Consider the following 21064-nt stretch of genomic DNA (forward strand, 5'->3'; position numbering starts at 1 on the left):
AAAACAGGCACAGGCCAGAGCAGGAGGGCATGTGTGTCCACTGGCACACATATGGACACTCTCACCAGATGCTCACCCAATATGCTCTCCTCAAGACTTGCCTTCATACCATGATCCTGCTGTGGCACAGACTGCTGAACCTCAGGAAAGAGCCCAGCTAGGATGTGCGTTTGTTTCCTTGGGGGTACTGAGAACCTCACTGGTGCTTCTCAAGGCCCTCCTCGATTTGACCTAAAAAGGACTCAACAGAGAACAAGAAACTCTGAACTCCTACACCCCGACACTGTGCATCACTAACAAAGCACTGCCTCAAGACTGAATGACCTTTGGAGGTTATCTTTAAAGCGATATTTTAATGCATTCACTGACTGTTTAAAAGCTTCACAGATGATGTCTTGGGATGACGTACTGGAGAAGGCTTCATTATCCTCAGGGGTACAGACAAGGAGACGGCTGCTCCACTGCTGAGTTTCCCATGTTGGGCTCACATTCATCCAAGATGGCTGGAGCCAGGCAACTCAATTTAGGGGCTGCCAGAGTCACTGAGTGATTTTCATTGAAGCATTTGTTATTGCAGGGTAAAGATAATAACTGGCCCTTCCTTTTAAAATATGGGGGGGTTGTTAAAATCTGAGGTATATGTTGAGTTTAGGATACCATGGGGCAAATCTGGGAGCTTATGAAAACCCCAGGCAAGGCCATAAGGTTAATTGGCTCTAGTCAGAAATACTGGGGCTGGCAGGATTGGACTCTCATCACAAGGGAGGGAGCCCAGAGGTGCAATTTAAACTAAAGGTCTGTGTTTACAGGGTGTTAGCTCCCAGTCCCAGGGCTGAAATTCCCTGAAAGCTCCTCTCTGCTCCTTCTGCCTTTCCCCAAGTTGACAGGAGTGTGAATATCTGTGGTTTACTCGGTAGAACCCTGCTGGACAGCACTGCCGTCCCCTCGTGGGATGGGAGCTGGGGCAAGGGAGCAGTTCGGGTGTGTGACACGGGCTCAGCCACTCTGCTAAATGCCCTCAGGTCACTCTGCTGACCAGGCTGAGCTTTCTGTATTTGCTTTTGCCCAGCTGGAAGACTGCAGTGGCAGAGCCCTTGAGGACAGCCTGAGGCACTTGTTTGTCCTCTCCAGCCCAGACTGGACGGCACAGAGTGAAGCAGTATGGTGGGGGCAGCCAAGGCACAGGCACAGGGCTTGGGTTTCTGCAGGTCAGCATCCCCACCCTGTGTGCTGCAGTGGAGGAGAAGCACCCAAAGCTTACACCACAACCTGTTCTGGGAGTGGGAGGATGCATCCACAGCTGCTCTCCCCAGACAAAGCTCAATTACGTTCCATTTGTGTAAAGAATGAGTGTGTTTAATCCATAAACAGTAACAACCAAAAAGTCATCTCATTGAGTAGCAAGATCATCCACCACTTGGGAGTACCCAGAACTATTTACAAAATGTTTTCATACTTCAACAAGGAAGAGACTGCATATTTCTGACTGCGGAGCAGAAGGCAATCCTGTAATAATGCCTCATCTTTACCAATCATTCCAAATTATTCACATGAAATATCCTGCTTTCTCTTTTGGACTGTAATGAGGCTCCTGTTGAACCAATTATTCACTAGCTATTCATGTATTGTCAAAAAGGAAATCGCAGAAGCTTTGTCATTAGTAATAAGATTTGATTGGCAAGGCACATGGCTTTGGGGCGGGTTTGCTTATTCCACCTTTTTGCTCTCAAGCCATAGCTTTCAGCTGGCAATTTCCACTGCTATAATCTGATGGAAAGTGATAAAATGCATCAGACTGCAGTACTCAAATGAGAAAACACTCCAGATTAGTAGGAATATAATTATGTTTTTCGTGACATTGATTTTTTATTTTCTAACTGATAAAAGTAAACAACTAAGGGGAGGGGGGGGAGTGCCAAAACCCAACATTTAGACTTTAGTGGGATAATTAACTCAGCAATTAAACATATTTTGTATGCAGCATTTGTCCTCCAGAGCACACAGCATATGTGACGTTTGTCCTTCATTCAAATTCTTGCTTCTTGCTTCTTGCAATCTTTTTATTTCAGCAGGAGTGGCAGCCGGTGGGAGTCCTGCACGAAGGCCCCTTCCATAGCACTTCCCTTTTAAAGTTGAGTATTCATAGCTAGGATTTGGAAGGAAAGGGGCAGCCAAACAGAATTGTGAAATGAGCAGAATTGAGAGGCAAGAGGTCTGTGCAACAGGCATTTGTGTCTGGTTTTTTTTGCCAGTGATATTTGGAGGGGAAATAAACCAAGCCCCTTGTGATCCTTTCTGCCCTGTGTGCTACCCAACAGCTGCACAATTCCGCTGTGATTGGGGCTGCAATGGCAAATGCCCTGTGCTCTGCACTCACTTGATATCACTGATAGCACTGGGATGGGCAGGTTATATCCATGGAAAATTAAAGAACAAGAATTAAATCAAATTAAATCAAAGCCAGTTCTAGGGCTCCCTGCTGGTGTTAAAGAGTTGATTCCTCACTACTGTGTGAAATATAGGAAGAGATATAAGCAACAATGGATTGTTAGAAATCTCGCTGGCCTTTTCAGCACAGGATAGTTCTTCCATCCTCAGTTCATCAAAGAGTGAGTCTTCAGGGAAGCTGATTTTCTCAGATTTTCTCTCCTGTGATACAGAGGAGATATCCTCCTCACTGCCCCATCTTTATCTCTTTTAGAAAAATGAGGTCATTAGGAAAAAATTCCTCATCTAGGATAAATAAAACACACTCCTTGTGACTTTGTAGGTAGGATGAGCAAACACTGTGTCAGGCAGAGGTGAGCAGATCTGTCACGCTCAGGATGACACAGTACTTCTGCATGTCAACACAAACTGCGAAGCTGCAGCTGATACTGTGCAAGTTAATACCCAAGCACACTACAATTATCTTTTTTTCTTTGAGACAACAATATGTGAGGCTTTCTTCAGGGCAGAACTCCGAGCCTCAGGGAAACTCAAATAACTTCCTATTCCGTGAGACTCCCATGGCCCAATTTAAGCTGCTGCTGCTGCAGGGTAGAAGGGCTAACTTCTGAGCTCGCATAAATTTCTATAGTAAACACACTATGACAAGTCATTCCAAATTAATTTCTCCCTTTCCCAAGCTGAATTTGCTGGGTTATGTGCTAAAATCTTGTTTCTTGCTTTGTCCTGAAATGTTGTGGTGCATAATAAACATCAAGTCTCAAAAGGCTGTTTTACTGCTAATTTCAAGCAATGAAATATATCACGTACGTATTCACGTTACATGCAAAACACCTTTTATCTGGAGCACAGCCTTCCCCAAATCCAGAGTGTTCATCTTGTGAAATCTGTCACCATTTATGGAATGCAAAAGTTGCACTGACAAATGCTTTTTACTATCAGACATAAAATGTGTTTGTTATTGTACTGACCTTGGGAGACAAATAGGGAAGCTTTGTCCTTATCCTGCAAGACAGCCACAGCAGCTGGCTATGCTTTAGGACAGGCCAGACTAAAATAGGTCTGTCCGTGTGAGAGGCTGATAGAAGAACCCTAGAAATTCTGCAAGTTATTTGAGTGCCATTAATAGACCCCAAAATAAGTAGTATCCCTGAAAATGAATCCCAAAGTTAGATCAATGATTTAACTTATAATTCACTGATCCACAGATATGACAACGATCTAATGTTTTGAAAAAAGCTACTGTGATTGCTAACTGCCTCACCCCTTAAAAAAACCCAAACCTACTGTTTTTATAGACCTAACTGGGGCAGGAGGTGTGTTTGAGCTCTGCCTTGTCCTCTGGAGGGACATGGTGTAGCCAGGGCAGCATGGCCTTCCAATCACTTACATTCGGTAATTACCACCACAGAGGAACAGCCAGCAAATATAGAGGGGATGAGGGAATGTAACTGTTCCCAGGGACCCGAAAAATAGGTATGTTCCAAGTAGAGCAATTTTTAAGTACAGTGAAGTGTTACTTCTAGCATGGATAAGGAAAATAATAAGTAGAATGAGAGGTGATTTTCAAGCTGAACCTTTCTTGAAATATTCTTTCATATGCTGTTATTATTCCACAGTAATGCTTCTTTTAGGGCAATATTTTACACCAATGTTACCATCTCCATGGCACCACAGGCAGGGAGGCTTTCTGAGCACACAATTTCTCTCACACTCAGTTTAGGAGCTCTTCCATTTTTTTATGCATTTATACTGCACCACTGACTTGAGATATTTGATCTAGAATAATGATAATGATTTGCTTTTCTTCATTCCAGCCCTCACTCAACCCCCTTTACAAATGTCACTCGGGAGTGCCAGGGCCTTGAGAAGCAGAAAGCCCAGCCAAAACTTGCCTGTGAGTACCTGGCAAAGTGAGGGCCTGAAGACAGATGCACTCGATCCTTCTCTCACTTGAGAGGCAGCTCAGGTCGACATGACTCTAAACTTTGGAGACAATCTGCCTGCTAAGCTACAGCACATTTATGATTTGCAGGTTTCAAGTTTGACTTGGCTTCATTTTTTAACTTTTGCGTTTGGCAGCTGACGGCTATTAACTGTCACACTCCAATAACCAGGGGGTAGTTAGAACAGCATTAAATATTTGCACTGTGCAGCAAAAGGCTATACTTCATCTCAGCACACATGAATCCTGTGCTCTTTTCACACTGGAAGAAAACCCACCTTATTGCTATTCAAATCTATCCGTCTCTCTTCCCATACTGCCATTACACATGCAAGGCTCGTCAGTGTCACTGACACAAAAAACCCCTCATGCTTCATGCCAACACCACTGACACCTGAAAAAAAAAAAAACAGACACAAAAGAATTACTGTTTTTAAGAATTTTGTTTATTTGGTCTTCATTTTCTAATAAGGTCACTTACTCCATGTTTTCATAAAAGTATTTTCTCCTGCCCTGCAAGGCTGCATGTTTTCTTTCACAAGAGCAACTTACAGATAATCCTGTATGAAAAAGATGAGTTTTGGTAATTGAGGTTTGTCCATTTTGTATATCTCTGGTTAAATTATGAAGCTTTGTTTTGAAGACAATTTTTTCCCCCTCCTCATCTAAACTGCTTGAGTCTAATCTTTTAGGAAATATCCTATATAGGCACTCCTTGTGGTCTGCTTTTAAAAAAGCAAAATTTATTTTGGCCTCTGCAGGAAGCATTTAAAGCACATAATGAATAATGTTTGACACAGGAGTCAGTTAGCAGTCATTTTAGATTAATAACACTGCCCAGAAAAAAACCTTGCAGGGGATTAGACCAAGGGAAAGATGCTTAGGCAATAACCTCTGAGCCAGCTGGTTGCTGAACTATTCACAATAGACATAACTATCTCTGAAGGTCTTAAGTGTGAGAATTATCTCTGGGAAGAGAACAATGTGAGATATAAAACAATAGTCTCATGCTCTAACACAAGCAGTTAGCGCTGCACACGTTCTCAGTTAATCTGCAAGACTTTCAGACAGTAGCAGTTGGTGCCCAAATTAAGACTTCCTCTTTCCCTTTGATCTTATGTAAAAACTAATGAATTGTATAATCTCCAACACCTCTGAAATCCCGCTGGTTAAAGGGAAACTCTCCCTACCTTTCCCATGCCTGTCTCAATTCGCTAAATGGGAGCTATATTTAACAGCAGGCCAATCACATGATCACTGAAAAGGAACAGCACAAGGATCTGTAATCCTAATGCTCTGGAGCTGTGATTGCTATAAATCCTTTGCAGAATGATTTCCTTTAAATCCCAAACATGTCATCACACTTTCAATTAACATTTCTTTATGAAAACTGTGGATAAGACCCTTTAAATTAAAGATTGTTCCCAGACTTGTCATCTCAAAACAGTGTGCATTTCTATTGTCATTTTCATGTAGCATATTTTATTTCACTTTCATATAAGTAAAGCTTTTTACTTCCTCTTTTCCCTCCTTTCCCTTTCCTATCTTAACCCTCACACAAGTAGTAACAGCTAGCGCTATTTTTCAAGGGTAAATAAATAGCTCTATGTTAGTTCACACACAAAATAGAGCATTCAAATATTCAGAAAACCAGCAATGAACACAGGCAGAGATGTGGCTGATACTGTCTTACTTGAATTATTCTTACCACTTTCACTTCTCAAGTTTACCATCTAATTGAGCTCATCATCTTTACAGATAGAAATGGATTGAGAAGAAAGTGATTTGCCTGAAGTTACACAGTGGATCACCTGCAGAAACAGAAGCACAATCTTTATTTCCTGATTCCCAGCTCATCATTCTGTTCAGCTACTTAGCATGTGGCTTTCAGAATACTGGGCCTGTTTCCTTGCCTGTTAATCTGAGCAGCATTGCTATCTACTTGGTATTAAAACAAGTCTAAAATGCTCAATGCTGGGCTCAGGAGATGCAGTTTTATTTCCAACAAAAGGAAATTTTTATACAAGTGAGGGATGCTTTGGCTGTTGGCTAGTGGGAAATGGATTTCCAATATTTGTTTTCCTGATAGTAACCCAGGTAAAAATGCTGTGTTTGAATAATGGCTTAAGTTCAGTGACAAGAGTCACCTCTGTCATCCCATCTGGGATTTGAGACAGTGGCACACATTTCTGGCAGACAACTCTTTCAATGATGTTTTCCAGAAAGCCCAGTTTTCTGGGCACACCTCTATGTGGAATAAGCTGGAAGACAGAGGAAGACTGTGAGAAAGAATATTAAGGGTGACAACATTAGCCATTATATAGATAAACCCCCCTTCAGCAGTAAGAAGAAGGCAAAGAATACAGATCCTGAAAAAAATCCAGAATTAAATTGTCAGGCAATTTGACAGCACAACCTGAAATTATTTAGCATGATTTAGCAAGATTTAGCAATGTTTCTAAGTATCTATATAGCATCCAAAAACATCCATTGACAGATATTGGAGAAATAATGAATGGCTAAATAGAGCAGGTCAGACTCTGACACCCTTCTGTGAATTGGGTAGTAGTTTATTCCTCAACTGCTCCCACTGGCTTCCAATTATGCTTTGTAGCTGACACTCAAAGCCAAATGTCACTAGCCCAAGCTCATTGAACAGATCAGTGGAAAAGCTCAGAACAAAACCTCTGACTTGACTCTCTTGCATCCTGACCTGAAAACAAGAAATAGAGGAAGGCTGAAAGGCAGGTGGAAAGAAAGGAAAAGGAAAAGGAAAAAGGAAAAAGAAAAGGAAAAAAGGTGTCCATAGTGTTATGACTACTTGCCTTTACATATCCTCCTTTTCTTCACAGTAAACACGTGTCTTGTAGTTTCATTGGTAAGATAAACAATGTTTACATATATTTTAAATGAGCCATAATTATCAGGCCAGAACATTGGTAAAGTTGTTTCAAAAGGAATGGAAAGTGTGATGGGTGTAGAGCAAGAGGAACAGCAAATTTAACCACCAAACCATTGAGGTTTTCCTTACTGACAGGCAAATTCATGCAGCAAGAGTGGTGTGGCATATGTGACCATATATTAAAAGCAGGGACTGCAACACATCCTGTTCAGCCTGTCAGTTTTTCTTGATTAAAGCGTATCACACAGATATATCAAGTTAAGAAATTAGAAATTAACTACGAGATGTAAAAAATCACATTCTTCTGATCAACCCATAATGCCTGAAGACCATGCACATTGCAGACTCTTAGTTTTGTTTGCCGTTCTCTTTTCACTCCAACATATTAATTTCTCTTTCTCTCACCTATGCCAGAACATGAGAAATGTACAGCCTAAAGCTCTTTTGAGAGTAGCACTATGAAACCAGACCGGTGCTACTTGCACAAAGCTGCTGACGAGCAGGTCAGCACAGAGCCAAGGTCTGTCCACAGAGCCTTTCTCAGGTAGCAGTGTGAGGCATTGGCCTTGCAGAGCAGAGGGACTCAGTGGGCAGTGCCTGTGCTTGCGGCGCTGCGGTTCCATGGACCCGGGAGGATTTGCAGAAGTCGCTGGCTGATGTGCTTGCAGGAATCCCATGCCAGGCAATCTCTAAGATGACAGAGCCTGCTGTCCCATGTGTCAGATTGGACAATGGACCAAACAAGGGAATTGGGATCTCAGCCTTGATTCCTCCCCATGGTTTCCAATACACAAACTGCAACAACAGTGTTCAGTCCCTGTGCGTCCTTTGTTCCATCCTGGGCAGTAAAGTGTGTACCCTGCACTGACTTAACATTTGTTGGTGAACTGTAGCCTTTAATTTTTCATCTCTTCTGTGTACAAACACCAATTTAATGTTCCTTCTTTTCCTTAATGTTGAGATCACCCTTGGACAGCCACCTGGACACTGAAAGTCAAGTATAAAATAAGTCAAGTTGAGATTTAGCATGTACTGTGGATTAAGCACCCATGTCTTGTTCCCATTTCAGTAGGATACACAGAAGAAAGACAGAAACACACCAAAACAAAACCAGGAGTTACTGTATGACAATTTTTTATTTATCAGTATCAAATTACATAGCAAAGTAATGAATGCAGTGTCAGATCACCTTTTTGAATACTGTAAATACAAACAAAATCCACCATATTGCTTAATTATCTAAAGTAAATTAAAAGTTTAAAAATGTGCGTTTCAGAGATTCCATTTGGCATATCCTGTCAATATATCCTGCATAAATATTTCTGTACCTCATTTTCATTATGTGTACCTTAATGCAGCCTCTAGAAAGCACACATGAGGGAGATAGGACCTATCTGTATGTTTATTTTCATCACCAACTCATGCATCTGCCCTGAAATCACTGAAAGTACCTATCTGCTAGCTCACCTGACAGAAAAAAGTGACTGTACCTATAGACCTAGAGATGTACTGACAGATAAAAGTGGCCAGACCCAAAGCTACTGCCATCAGTGCAAGACAGCTGTATGCAAGATATAATTGTGGATCAGGTCTTTAAATTACTGACAAAACACTGATGTATTTTCATGGAAGCTGGACTATCTGATGGTCAGATCTTGAACACTCCGATATGTATGGAAATTCCTGGGACATTTACACCACTCTTTACACAGCTCTGACTCTTCTAGATAGATAGAAAAACTCCCTGTTTATGGAGTTTAGTTATGAATAAAGTCAGGTCTGTTGATTTCATGTAAGTTGAATAGGATTTGGCCACAGCTGGATACAAACAAGATAATTCAACAGAAGTATTCTAATGGTGTTAATCAGCAGTGTCATTTAAATGGGACTTCCTTGGAAACTGTGTAAATAGAACAGTTTTTCCTGATGGATGAGATAATAAGCTTCACTTAGCACTGCTCCCAAAAGTTAAGACTACTGAGACGTGGTAGATGTACGAAATGGAAAACACCATAGAAATATATATTTTGTTTAGAATACAATGAATAGAAGTACAGAAGCGTTGATGCAGGTACTGGAAAGGTAAGGAAAGGGAAGGAGGAAAAATTTAGGCAGCAATCCCATGGCAACACAGAAGTTACTCTTGATCCCTCCAATTCACCACTATCAGTGGAAGTCAGGCTTCTCTGGGAAGGTGCAACCTGAACGCTTGATAATTACGCTGGCTGCGTAATGTCCAGCCCGGATGCACTCAGTCACTGGCCGGTCATAGACGAGCTGGGACAGAAAGCCTATGTGACACAGTGGGAGAGAAAGAGAAGGAAGAAAATGGTCAGATTAGTTTTTTGAGTGTATCACTTTACAGGGAAAAGCACTGAAATACTGGCTTGCCTGCATGTACCCCTGCAGCCTGGCCAGTTTAAATTGAGAATCGCACTTGAGTGACCTACAGGGCTTGAGTGGTGCTGCTGCTATTTCTTTGTGAAGTCTCCATTTGGTAACTTCCAGTAAATTAGAGATTATCAAGACTGATCATTATTAGTGCTCTCAAAATCATTTTAACAGAATTCCTGCTCTCTTCTTCATAGAGATAAACCCTGATTTTAAAAACAAAGAAGCAGTTTTCCCTGCTGAAGAGAGTTCCTTATGCTCTTACCGGCTACATCTACAGCCCCAGCACAACTGTGTGCAAGCTTTTCTCCAAAAAAGAGAAAGGCATGTAATAAGGAAACATTATATTCAGAGTTACAGGTGCTCACAGTGCAAAGAAGGTGAAGAATCTTTACCTGATGAGAAAACTTAGATGACATCAGTTGCCTTTGATAATGGGACATTTAATCTAAAAGTTCAGCAACAGTGGGTACCCCCAAGCATGTGCAGATACCCCCCCAGTCAGCAAACTGCCGAGAACCAAGTGCCTCTCAGAATCGGGGCATGCGCTTCATGCCTTCAGCTGCCACAGCCTGGCATGAACAGCTTGGAAACCCAGGAATCAGCAGCAGCTGAGTGCTTTGAAAACCTGAGCACCTCCTAAATGAACAGGGGTAGGCAGTCCTAAAAAGGTAATTGGAGAAGTTTAGTACAAGCAGCACCAGAAATTTTATGGATTGAGTCCCTCATTTCTGAGGCATTTTGTCTTGGCTGAAGCTATTGTGATCAAAAGCATGACAGAACTTACAGCACAGGTGAAATACGTATTTTGAATTTGGAAGAGGTTTTCAAGATGTGAGAAGTAAACTTAGTATAATTTAAAACTCCACTCTGTCATTCTAGAGGTAATATTTTATTCACTTTTATCTTGTTTTTAATATGTTTCAGATGTATCTCTCTTCTTCGTCCAATCACAGAAGGAAAGTGAGACTTGCCCAAGAAAATCAGAATTCTAGCAAGCTGAAAGATGTTCTTTTTAAAGATTTCATCCACCATTTCAAGTTTCTGTCATGCTCAGGCTTTGGGCCTTGACAGTACAAATGTAGTCTTGAAACCAAGTTACTGTGTAAAACTCATAAATACCAACTTCTGACATACTACAAATTTTGATTTAAAGCTGATATGTTTTGCTAGCTTGCTTCCATATTCACTTTCTCTGTTCTTCTGGGTTACTATTGGGAAAAGGTTCCACATTGTCTTGTGATGCTGTCATTTAACCTGTGCTCTGTTTCTAAATATTTCCTTTTGTGGTACACTACAGCGTAATTTTAGAAGATACGAAAAATATTTCATCCTATGCAATGATGTCTGCTCTTTGGAGATTAAATATTATGTAAAACAAGAAAAATAAGGTTAGATTAATGAAGGATAATGCTGGTGAGGAGAAGACCTGTTTTCATGAATTACTAATATCTATCTTGGCCTCTTGGTCATGACTGATAGAGTAGGCAGATTAGTTAAAAAAGTTAAAATGTTTCTGACATCAATACCTTCCTAGAGAACTACATATTGGTTAGAATTTCACAGATATTGACTGACATTAGCTGGGAAAAAATTACTCCTTCACCAACAAAAGGTAAGTCCATAAGCACAAGTGAAGAAGACAGGAGTTATCAATATACAAAGACCAGAATCTGAAACAGGAAGAAATTGTGCTGTGAGTGCTATCACTGATGGCAGTCAGGGATGACAGACAACACAGCTGTGGCAGGATGGTCCAGCTGCAATAGTTGGGTAACAGTTGAGAAATTCAAACAGCATGCCTGGCAGAAATCAGATCGTTTCTGAATAACGAGATGAAAATGGTCTGCTCTCCATTAAATTAACATGCATTCTTAGGAAAAACTTTCTTGGATACGTGGAGGGTGTCAATCATTAAATTTAAACTGCCTGGGAGGCAGGAGCTTGCCAGTGTGCTTCTGGGTGGTTAAAACTTGAGAGCAAGTTGTAACCATATGTAAAATGAGGCTGTTAAGACAGTCCATTTCTGACTCAGTAAGTATGAAGATACACTGGGCAGGTCTCCAAAGGAAAACAGGGGGCTAGGTTTTGTGCAGAGCATGAATTCAGAGAGAGGTTTATACAAGAAAGAACAAGTATCCTCTACATTCATGATCAAGGCATCAAACATACATGAAGATGAGAAAATCCACAGAGCAAAGGACCATAAAACATGAATCACTTTTCAATACCAACTAGACTGTCACTGTCATCACCTCCCAGGCTCACTGTAGTTTCAAGTTAGTATGAGTCTTTTGTCTTCAGCGAAGCTACTTCTTATTTATTCTGATCTAAGTGAAAGCAGAGTCAGGTGAAAAAACGTCTTGTTCTAATTGGGGATAGAAATGAGAGATCTCTGTGATTTAAGAGTGTTGCAGAAATGACATTAAGTACAGCTGTCATATATGAGATATATAGAAACTGCAGTGGGGAGTTTGCCCTCAAACCATTCTCTTGTCTGCTGAGCTTCTTTTAAAAGGTATGTGTTTCATAGATGAAATGGAAATAGCAGTATCTGACACAATATCGCATCGAATGACAATACAAACACACATATCACAAACAGAACTACATCACACAGTAAGACTAGGCAGTTGGCAAAGCAGACCCCGAGGGAACACCAGAAAGCAGTGTTGTTTGAGCACAGAAGCAAAGAGCTCTATCAGGTTGGCTGCCTTAGCTGCAGAATGTTCTTTTTAGTTAATGCAGTAAAAAGCAACATGGTCAGAATATAATTCAGAGTTTGCCTCCCCCAGTGTATAAGGCACGGTGATGCAAACCCCATGAGTCATACTCTCAAGGCATGGATTCAGATCTGAGTTCCAGCTGAAGAAGTTACTCCCCCATCTGTTTTTCACCATGCTGCTTTGCTGCTGGTATAACCTGATACCCTGTCAAAACGAGCCAGATCAGTTTAAACAGTAGCTGTTAAACAGGAGATCTTTGCTAACCCAGCTGACTGGAACTGAAGTGGGTTAGTGAGCACTCAAACAGCCCGACCAGTGAGCAGGGCGGTGGAGGGAAGATGAGAAGCAGTTGACGGCTGTGATCTCTTAAGGTACCATGATTGGAAATGCAAGAAGATAAGTGAACATGGCTTCAGACTTACTTCACACTCCTCCTACAACTTCAGAGACCAAAAGGACAGGGTTGAACTCTGATCCTGTATCACAGGCCTGGGATCACAGACCTAGATCCTCCTGGCACATACTAGAGTAGCTCAGCATCTACTTAATTTCTGTGTGGTCTGAACTGGTCCCTGGCTATCACTGGAATGCAGTGCAGAAAGCAGCAGTAAATTTTGGCTACATCAAACAGCCAGACAGCCTCACTTTAAGTATTTTACCAAAAACAACTTCAGGCAGTATTGTTTACCCTGTCCTAGCTGCAGCTGTTCTGCAGTAGCATTTCTGCACTGCTGAAGCTGTGGATGGTGCTGCAAGCATTGTGCACCACTCTCGTCACACTAGAACACAAAGGCAAGAGCCAAACTCGAGGCTTTCCTGTCTGCCTCCTGCCCTGTTATCCAATATGTTAACTGTTTATGGAATAAGGGAAAAGGCAGTTGTAGGATGTCTAGGAAGCCACCTTGATGTAATGAGCCATCTTGGTAAGCTTTCAAAGTATTTCAGAGTTGGGATGCCTTTTGTCCTTCACAGGCATGGATAGCCAAGTAACCACCTTGCACCTACTAATGGTGAGAACTTCTTTGAAACTGCGTCCAATTCATCCCACTTATCATCCTAGAAAAAAGACAACTTTGCTTCAAAAGTTGCTTTAAACCTTGGAGTGGTACAAAATCTATTTGCATTCTCAGATGATAGAAGTGATTATAACACACCAATAGCTATTTTTGGCTCTTAATTACTTCTTTTCTGCGCAGTAGAAAAAAAGGTACTCTGGAATCACTTTGCTCTGAAAAGTGTGCCTGAAATAATTGAGAGTTAATCTTTATTATCTCCAGCTTCCTTACTACATATTCTCAAAAACAATGTTTGTAATTGTTAGGTCTGCAAAACAGAATGAGGGATGGAAAAGTCAAGTTGCTTTATTCCTTTCTGTGCTCCCCACCAAATGGAAAGTCCTGTAAGCCAAATGCCAAAAGTGGTGCTTGAGCCTCACAGCCAGACCCAAACCAAGACCCTCACTGGGAGCAGCTCAAATCTCTTTGGGGATGTCAGCGTAACTTTGAAGACACAGCGAGACAGTCCACTGACTGACACAAAAGGTCTTCACTTCGTTACTTTGTTGTGTTCACTTTGTTACTCCTTAATAGTAGCACTTAAAAATCACTAAAGGAGAATCAAGTTGATTTTCTAGCAAAAAGATATTTTAAAGGCAATTTCACTGGTATCAATGATTTCTTTGGAAGTTTTATTTGCAGATTATTAGTGGTAATTCTGAATGAACACTTAGCATTAGTGCAGTTGGGCAGGGATGTGGGAGTCCGATAGTGGAGATTTAAAACAGTTCTGGTCTGCTCCAGTAATGGTTTAACAACACTTAAAAACAGCTCATATTGAAGCCAAATGTTTCATTTCAAATTGTACACTTGACAATTAATTTTAATGACTGTTAATTACTAATGCTGGCTGAAAATCCATTTACAGCCTCCGACACCCAGCTCCCTCACTACTCGTCTTTCTGCAGTTTCTCTCACACTTCCAACCTTTCTAAAATGCCCATGGTAAAAATTATATTTTTTTTTTTAAATGCAAGAGAGAAAAGCTGAAAAAATACAATTATCAAATGCATCAATTATAAACAACTACAAGCTGACCCTGAGTCAGAGCTCCTCAAAACCTCTTTGCTATGTGATATTCCCAGACAATTGCGCTTCCAAATGAACCCTGAAGCACATAACCTATGCTAGCCAGGCCACTCACCATCAAAATAGTCCCAGCCACAAAATGGATCATGATCAGCTTAGCCGACTCCTCTTCTCTGTATTTCAAATTTCTACAGCCTAATTTGTGAACTGTACTTTAAATTTTTTTTTTTTTTTTTAATTCCACCATGGGGACAGTTGAAGCACCTTTTCACTCTTGTTCATATACAGAATTTATCACAGCTGCTGGGATGCTCATCTCTTTTTATGTCATCCCACTAGATCTCCAGGCCAGGAGTGTGGGAAGATGCAGTTTTCAAGAAACATTACCCAGTCAATGTAAAGCCTTGTAGTTGATATGATTGGGGTTTTCTTTGAGGTCTTTTTGCACTGTTGGAGCGGGGTAATGTAGCACGAGCCTGGTCAGTAGTAGTCAGGTGGTTGGCAATGCTGCTGCCAAGAGCCAACCAGCCACCCTAGGTTTTGTAAAAGATGTTGGCATCAGTTGATTCTGCAATATAGTCACTGAACGACCGTACGTCAACATGCTGAGGTTTCTCCTTTTTTAATTTTGTGGCAGATGGTGGATATTACAGCCAAGAACTGTGGTAAGCCAGAGGCCCTGCCCATTGCTATCAAACCAAATGTTGGCTATTCTAAATGGAAACGTTTTTGATTAAGGGTGGGATTTGGCTTCTGTTTTCATGTCTTTTGGCACTGTGGTCTGACACATCAGACTTACAGTATATAAGACAAATTAAATGTAAGCATCTTCAAACACTCTATATTTCTTTCAACCTTCAAGCACTTTAGCACTTTCTCTCTCAAAATTTACTGTAAAAATGATTCCATACATGGATATATATGTTATTAACTACAAATGTATATGCATAGAAACATGTGTCTTTTTCTCTCCTTTAAAATGAAATGGCTCTGTGCTTATATAGAACTGTAGTGCCAGGCTAATTACAATTGAGAGAAAAAAGGTTACCAACCCCTCCATAAAAATGGTCGTTTAAGATGTATATCTAACAAGTGGCAACCTTGAAATCTCTCACTGGAAAGAACATTAGAAAATCCTTCCTGACTATACCACTGGAGGAAAGTTTTAATAAAAACTAATTAAACTACAAAAATCTCAAGCGGTTAACTGATTTTAGGGGCTAAATTTCTGGCAATTCTAATTATCCTCTTGTGGCTTCACTTAGTGTTTCACAACCATGACAGATGACAATGAAAAACTGCAGTTAAATTCATCCTCCCTGACACCATGCTAAGCACTAGCTTCTCCCTCTCCAAGTAAAATCAATACCATGTTTGAGTAAACACGTTTACAGCTTTATTAGGATGTCTTGCTTGTTCTGTAACAGCGACTTGAAGCTGTGGTAGCAAATCGACTCAACTCAGTTAAACCTAGAGAGCTGAGTAAGAGGCTCATCGATAAGGTTGTTATATAAATAAACTGCAGGAGACCAGAAAGCTGGAACAAACAGCTTGGTAAATGTCAATATTTTTACTTCCAGAGAATGACAAAACCATGAGATCACGACTAAAATGTTTCAGAAGTCTATATTTACTTTATTTATAAAATGGTCACGTGCTAAAAGCATTTCACTGCCTGTGTACAAGAAACTTCTTATTTTATAATCAACAGCATGAATACTAAACCAAGCGTGTTTTAAGAAATGCAGTGATATTGGTATTGCTATGCCTATCCCTCTTGTTTTCTTTTTATTTATGAATACATTTTCAACGCATTGAATTTCTGTAAGGATCACTCAGATGGGTCTACATCTTCCTCAGTCTGAGGTTATACAGCCATTTATGGACACATGCAAATAATACAACTTTGCATTTACTAGACAACTATGAATAAGTGAAAGGAGTGTTCTCAGTTTAGCAGCCTTTTCCTGGAATGGAGAGGAGGTGTTGAATACACAAAACAAAAAAAGAACGCAGTCTCCAAAGCTTTAAAGAGTTACATGTGGAAAATGTTAATGAAAGATTTCTGCAGAAATGTGACAATTAAAAAAAAGAAGTAAAACTTCATTACATCCCTGTTATTCCATTAGGAATCAGTTACTCAAGGCTGAATAATTTCATTGCATTGCACATGATTGCCACTGTTTGGCTCTACTGGGCGAGCTCAATGCAGCTCAGAGAACAAGGTGTCATCATAGCTCCCAGGGCCTCTATGTGCTCAGGCCCACCAGAAACTCCCTCCAAGGAAAATCAGCAGTCTTGTTTCTTTGATGCTTTCATTCAAGCAGGAACGGTGTATGCAGCTCTTGTGGTTTGCTCCTGAAGGTTGTGCCACAGGTTGAGAAAACAGACCCTGAGGTGAAGCCTACACAGATTGATGTGAGCTTTTCTATCACTGCCCTGCGCCTTGACTGCATACTGTCCACCTTCTGAGAGGGAATAGCTCAAAGCTGGAGTTTTGCTATATTTTGTTATAAATATAAGAAGTATTTTAAACTCTAACACCCTTCCACATTAATCATCCTCAGTGGACTCATTTTATAACCTGTTGCATATCACTTCTATTAAAATTCCCAGCGCATCTTACTGTCCAAGAAAAGAACCATTTCAGTCCATAATACGCTCCAAGAAAGATGTGATAGAGAAAAATTATAACAAAGTTATTACTTCTCATGGTTTGGTCCTGTTTTTCATTTTTAAGTCCACATGATGAGCATTGGGAAATTTCCTTTAGGATTAGAATCTGGTTGCCTTAGGCTTGTCTCCAGCAGCCTCCAGGGGAAACATTTGATTAAAAAACCCCCTTCAAGCTTACAAGGAGTATCCAAGGCACTGCATGTGCCAAAAAAGAAACAGGTATTTTCATTGGAACTATCTTCTCTATTTGAAAACAATACTTTCCAAGCTGATAATTCTCTTTGTTTTTCCTAAAAGCATTTCCTAGAAGTGTTCTTCAAAATTTAAAATTCTTCTTAGTAATTTTTGAGACAGAAGAGTGAAATAAGCCTTCTTTTATTAGTACCTGTGGAAAGTTTCTGAGCCTCAAACCACATCTGTTGTATTGACACTTCATGGTGCCAACTACTATACCTATTGCTAGGAATAAGAGGAAGAAAACTGCACTATTTTACTATAGATATAATGAAGCTCTAAGAACAATAAAATTGAATAATATGTCCTATCCTTCACTCAGTTTTTAACATATATTCAAGTGCAAAAAAAGGTTGCTCTAACATTACTTCATAGCCAAGATTCATACGCACAAATGTTAGGAGATTTGAAGTTGCATTTGCAGAACAACCATCTCTCAGGAGATTTTTATTTGCAGGTGTGCTTCCACACAGCCAAGCCAGCAGTATGTAAAGAGAATCAAAAAGCAACACCCAGTGCAGTGGGAATACAGGAGCTAGGCAGCCTGTGAATTTCTTGACTTTTGTGGGCTGAAATAGCTACCCTAGTAATACATTCATAATGCTCCTATTTTAATACAGTGACACTTAGTATCTTTTGCCTCTTTAAATATCTGTTATGTTCTGGATTGATAGCAAAAAATTTTCTGATCACCAATAACAGTAACATCCCTTTCCACTGGGTCAGAGATCAGTGCCAAATCAACCCACAAGCACTGCTACTACCACTGCTTTTAACTGGGACCACATTTTTTGGTTTTTTAAATTCCTTTTTACCGCAATCTTGCCATCTTCCCACTTCAAGTATGAGCCCATTGCAGTGTGGGGGAAGTGAACAAATTCTGGGAGACTTTACCATGCTGTTATATAACAGGGGAACTGTAAGTGAGAGAGGACCCAGCTTGTGAAAGTGTCCTCATGGTCATTGTGTCCATGTCCTTAGCACCCACCGATGTGGCACGTTAATGTCAGACAGACAATATATTTCAGGGTTTTTTTGTATTTCATTGTGTGGTGTTTTATCTCCTGTGAATATAGCATCAGCTTAATCTGACACATCATTTCTTAGGGGACTATATCCTGCCCTGATTCCCAGGGGAATGTTCTTGATGATCCAATCTGACGAGTGCCTCTGTCTCTACTCAGAATACATTAAAATAACACAAAAATATTGCCAACAGTCTGCAAGCAAGGTAATAGTAACTCATTAAAGTAATTTCTAACCTTCCACATGAACATTTTCTTTATCATTACATGATTTTCTAACACATGACACATTAACATAAAATGAAATGTTATGAGGGTAGGCATAGTAGGCATGACAAAGTATTTTAAATGGTGATGATTTGCTTTGAGGCGTTAAGTCAATTTGTAATTGTCCCATAGCTATTACAGCAAAAACTGGAACTTTGTAATTGTTTTTGAAAATCTATTTTTAACACAGTAGGTTTGTTTTTTAAAGTGTACACAACCTATTTGACGTTTATTTTTCACAAAACCTGTCCAGAATGCCACTGAATTTATGGTGAGGTAAATTAGGCCTTTTAAAAGCCAATTTTGCAAAATATTAATCCTCTTGCTGTGTACTGAGGCTCCCTTAACACTGCCGGTGTCACTGACAGGAAGAGAGACATAAAGGCTAAAGGAATCAGGTCCTCCTTCAGTCTAATTAGAAACTTCTGAGGGTTTTTTAATTCCATCCACTGATCCTTTTAAGTGGATCTTTCGCTTCTACATGTTATTTAAGAAATGACAGCAAGTATACTATGTTTTGCCTTGCTTTTATTTTATTATGTCTTCTTCTGGATTGCCTTTAAATGGAACAGGTGAAAATGTGAATTACTATATTTACATTACTGTATTATAAGAATACATATGTGATGAAATTAGGAGGAACAGTTAGAGAGCAAGAGAAGGATAGCAATTAAAACAATGAAAACAGTATAATCACAGTTATATTTGGACAACACATGCAAACAGGTTTATGTATAATGTCAGCAAAGAAGCGGGTATTCTTTCCAAAGAAATAATTTTGAATGGAAATTGGTAAACAAAGAAGTAGGGAACTAAAAAGCAAACAGAGATATTCCATGATTTTTTCTGAGTGATATCTATTTTTATGGGTTTTGTTTAAGTAGCTGCAATTCAAACTGTGGCAAATTTCAAAAATGAGCCAATACTAATGTTGAAATTACTAGCAACTGGCTACACTATTGATCAGAATAATGATGTGCCTCTAGCTGAGAAAAAATCAACTAGAAACATATAATGTGGTCATTTTCTAGTTTGTAGAAGGTCAGTTACAGCAATACCGTGGTCATCTAACAGCCTGGGTTTATGTGGGATGTTTATCTGACAGAGTTCAGAATGCCATCAGAACACAGGGGTGGTAAGTCATGGACATGTTGACAGGTTATCCCCTAGCAAGCAAAGATTGATGCCCTCTCTGCAGCTCAGCTATTATACTCCTGTATGCTGTTTATAAACCAGGAGTAGTAAAGACAGGAAAAATGGGCTGTCAGTCAAAGTGCTGATGACACTAAGTAAGTATTTTTATTTCAAGGCTTCCTATCTCATCCACCATGATCTCAGTAACAAGAGGATTGCTCAGAGGCAATTAGCCACCAATTTTGTACAAATGAAAACTGAGAGAGTGCTGCTTTCTGTTATAACAGTTATCTTCAAAGAAAAGCCAGAACAATTCAAAGTAGTATCCCCTCTCTCTTTGCTGGTGGAGATAAATTTTGTAGCAAAAACCAGCCATTACAAGTTACATGCACATACATATTTAATTGATAGCACCAAAAAAATATCCCTTGCTCCCAGCTGGCAAGTAGCTCTGCATCTCAGAGCTCTGGTGTTATTAGAAGGCAGTACTTCACAGCAGTGACATTTTATCTGCTGTATTTCTCTCTATCAAATGTGATTAAAAAATGATGACAACTTCCCAAGGTATCTTAAACAAGTATAAAAACCTTATAAAAATTAAAGACCGCTCTAAGTGGATGAAGTAGCTTCTGATATCACGCTCCTGCTGTTCAGTAAAGAACTGTTTCTAGCTCCTTGTACTTCTATTTCAACCAATCTAGAATGTTCTAGGGGCAGTGGATACTGGAGGGAGAGCAGCCCTTACAGTACAGATTTATACAGAGAGGAAAATACAATAAATAAGAGAAAAATTCATTTTTAGTGTAAACAAATTCTTCTCCAGTCTTCAAGAGCCCTAGAAATCCATTAAGTAACTTTCTTTTTTAGTATAGTCACAAGCTTACTCATAATTTAGTGTTCTGAAAAAACATTCAAATCTGTCTCTGCTGAAGGCATTATCGGATCTTTTTGCATGTTTAGCACTCCTGGAATAGCCATATAGGAACTATTCCTAAGAGCTTATTTAATTTCTCACATGTGCACATGCCTCTATCCCCACAATGCTTGCACAAGAAATACGTAAGGGACTTATTAGACAGAGTCATGAGCACAGTCCCTATTTGCCCTAGAACAGATTTACTGTGAGAAGATGGAATTTCCACTCTTTGAGCTTCATTTTTTAATTTGGTCAGCGCCTACTCTGGAGCCACCAACATTGCCCTCTGAAGATGACTGACTCTGGATTTCCAGAG

General features: G+C 40.0%; 1 protein-coding gene across 2 annotated transcripts in view; it reads right to left on the bottom strand.

Annotated features, from left to right (window-relative positions):
- Nucleotides 1–8412: 8412 nt before the first annotated feature.
- ADK (adenosine kinase) overlaps nucleotides 8413–21064 on the bottom strand; it is a 272833-nt gene continuing 260181 nt past the window's right edge. For both annotated transcript variants that reach the window (XM_058841194.1, XM_058841195.1), the window contains exon 11: nucleotides 8413–9586. In XM_058841194.1, the coding sequence (XP_058697177.1) occupies nucleotides 9462–9586 (125 nt within the window). In that variant the 3' untranslated portion in view covers nucleotides 8413–9461. The remainder of the gene's footprint in view (nucleotides 9587–21064) is intronic.

This window comes from Poecile atricapillus, chromosome 6 (assembly GCF_030490865.1).
Source record: "Poecile atricapillus isolate bPoeAtr1 chromosome 6, bPoeAtr1.hap1, whole genome shotgun sequence".
NCBI classification, from domain to species: Eukaryota; Metazoa; Chordata; class Aves; order Passeriformes; family Paridae; genus Poecile; species Poecile atricapillus.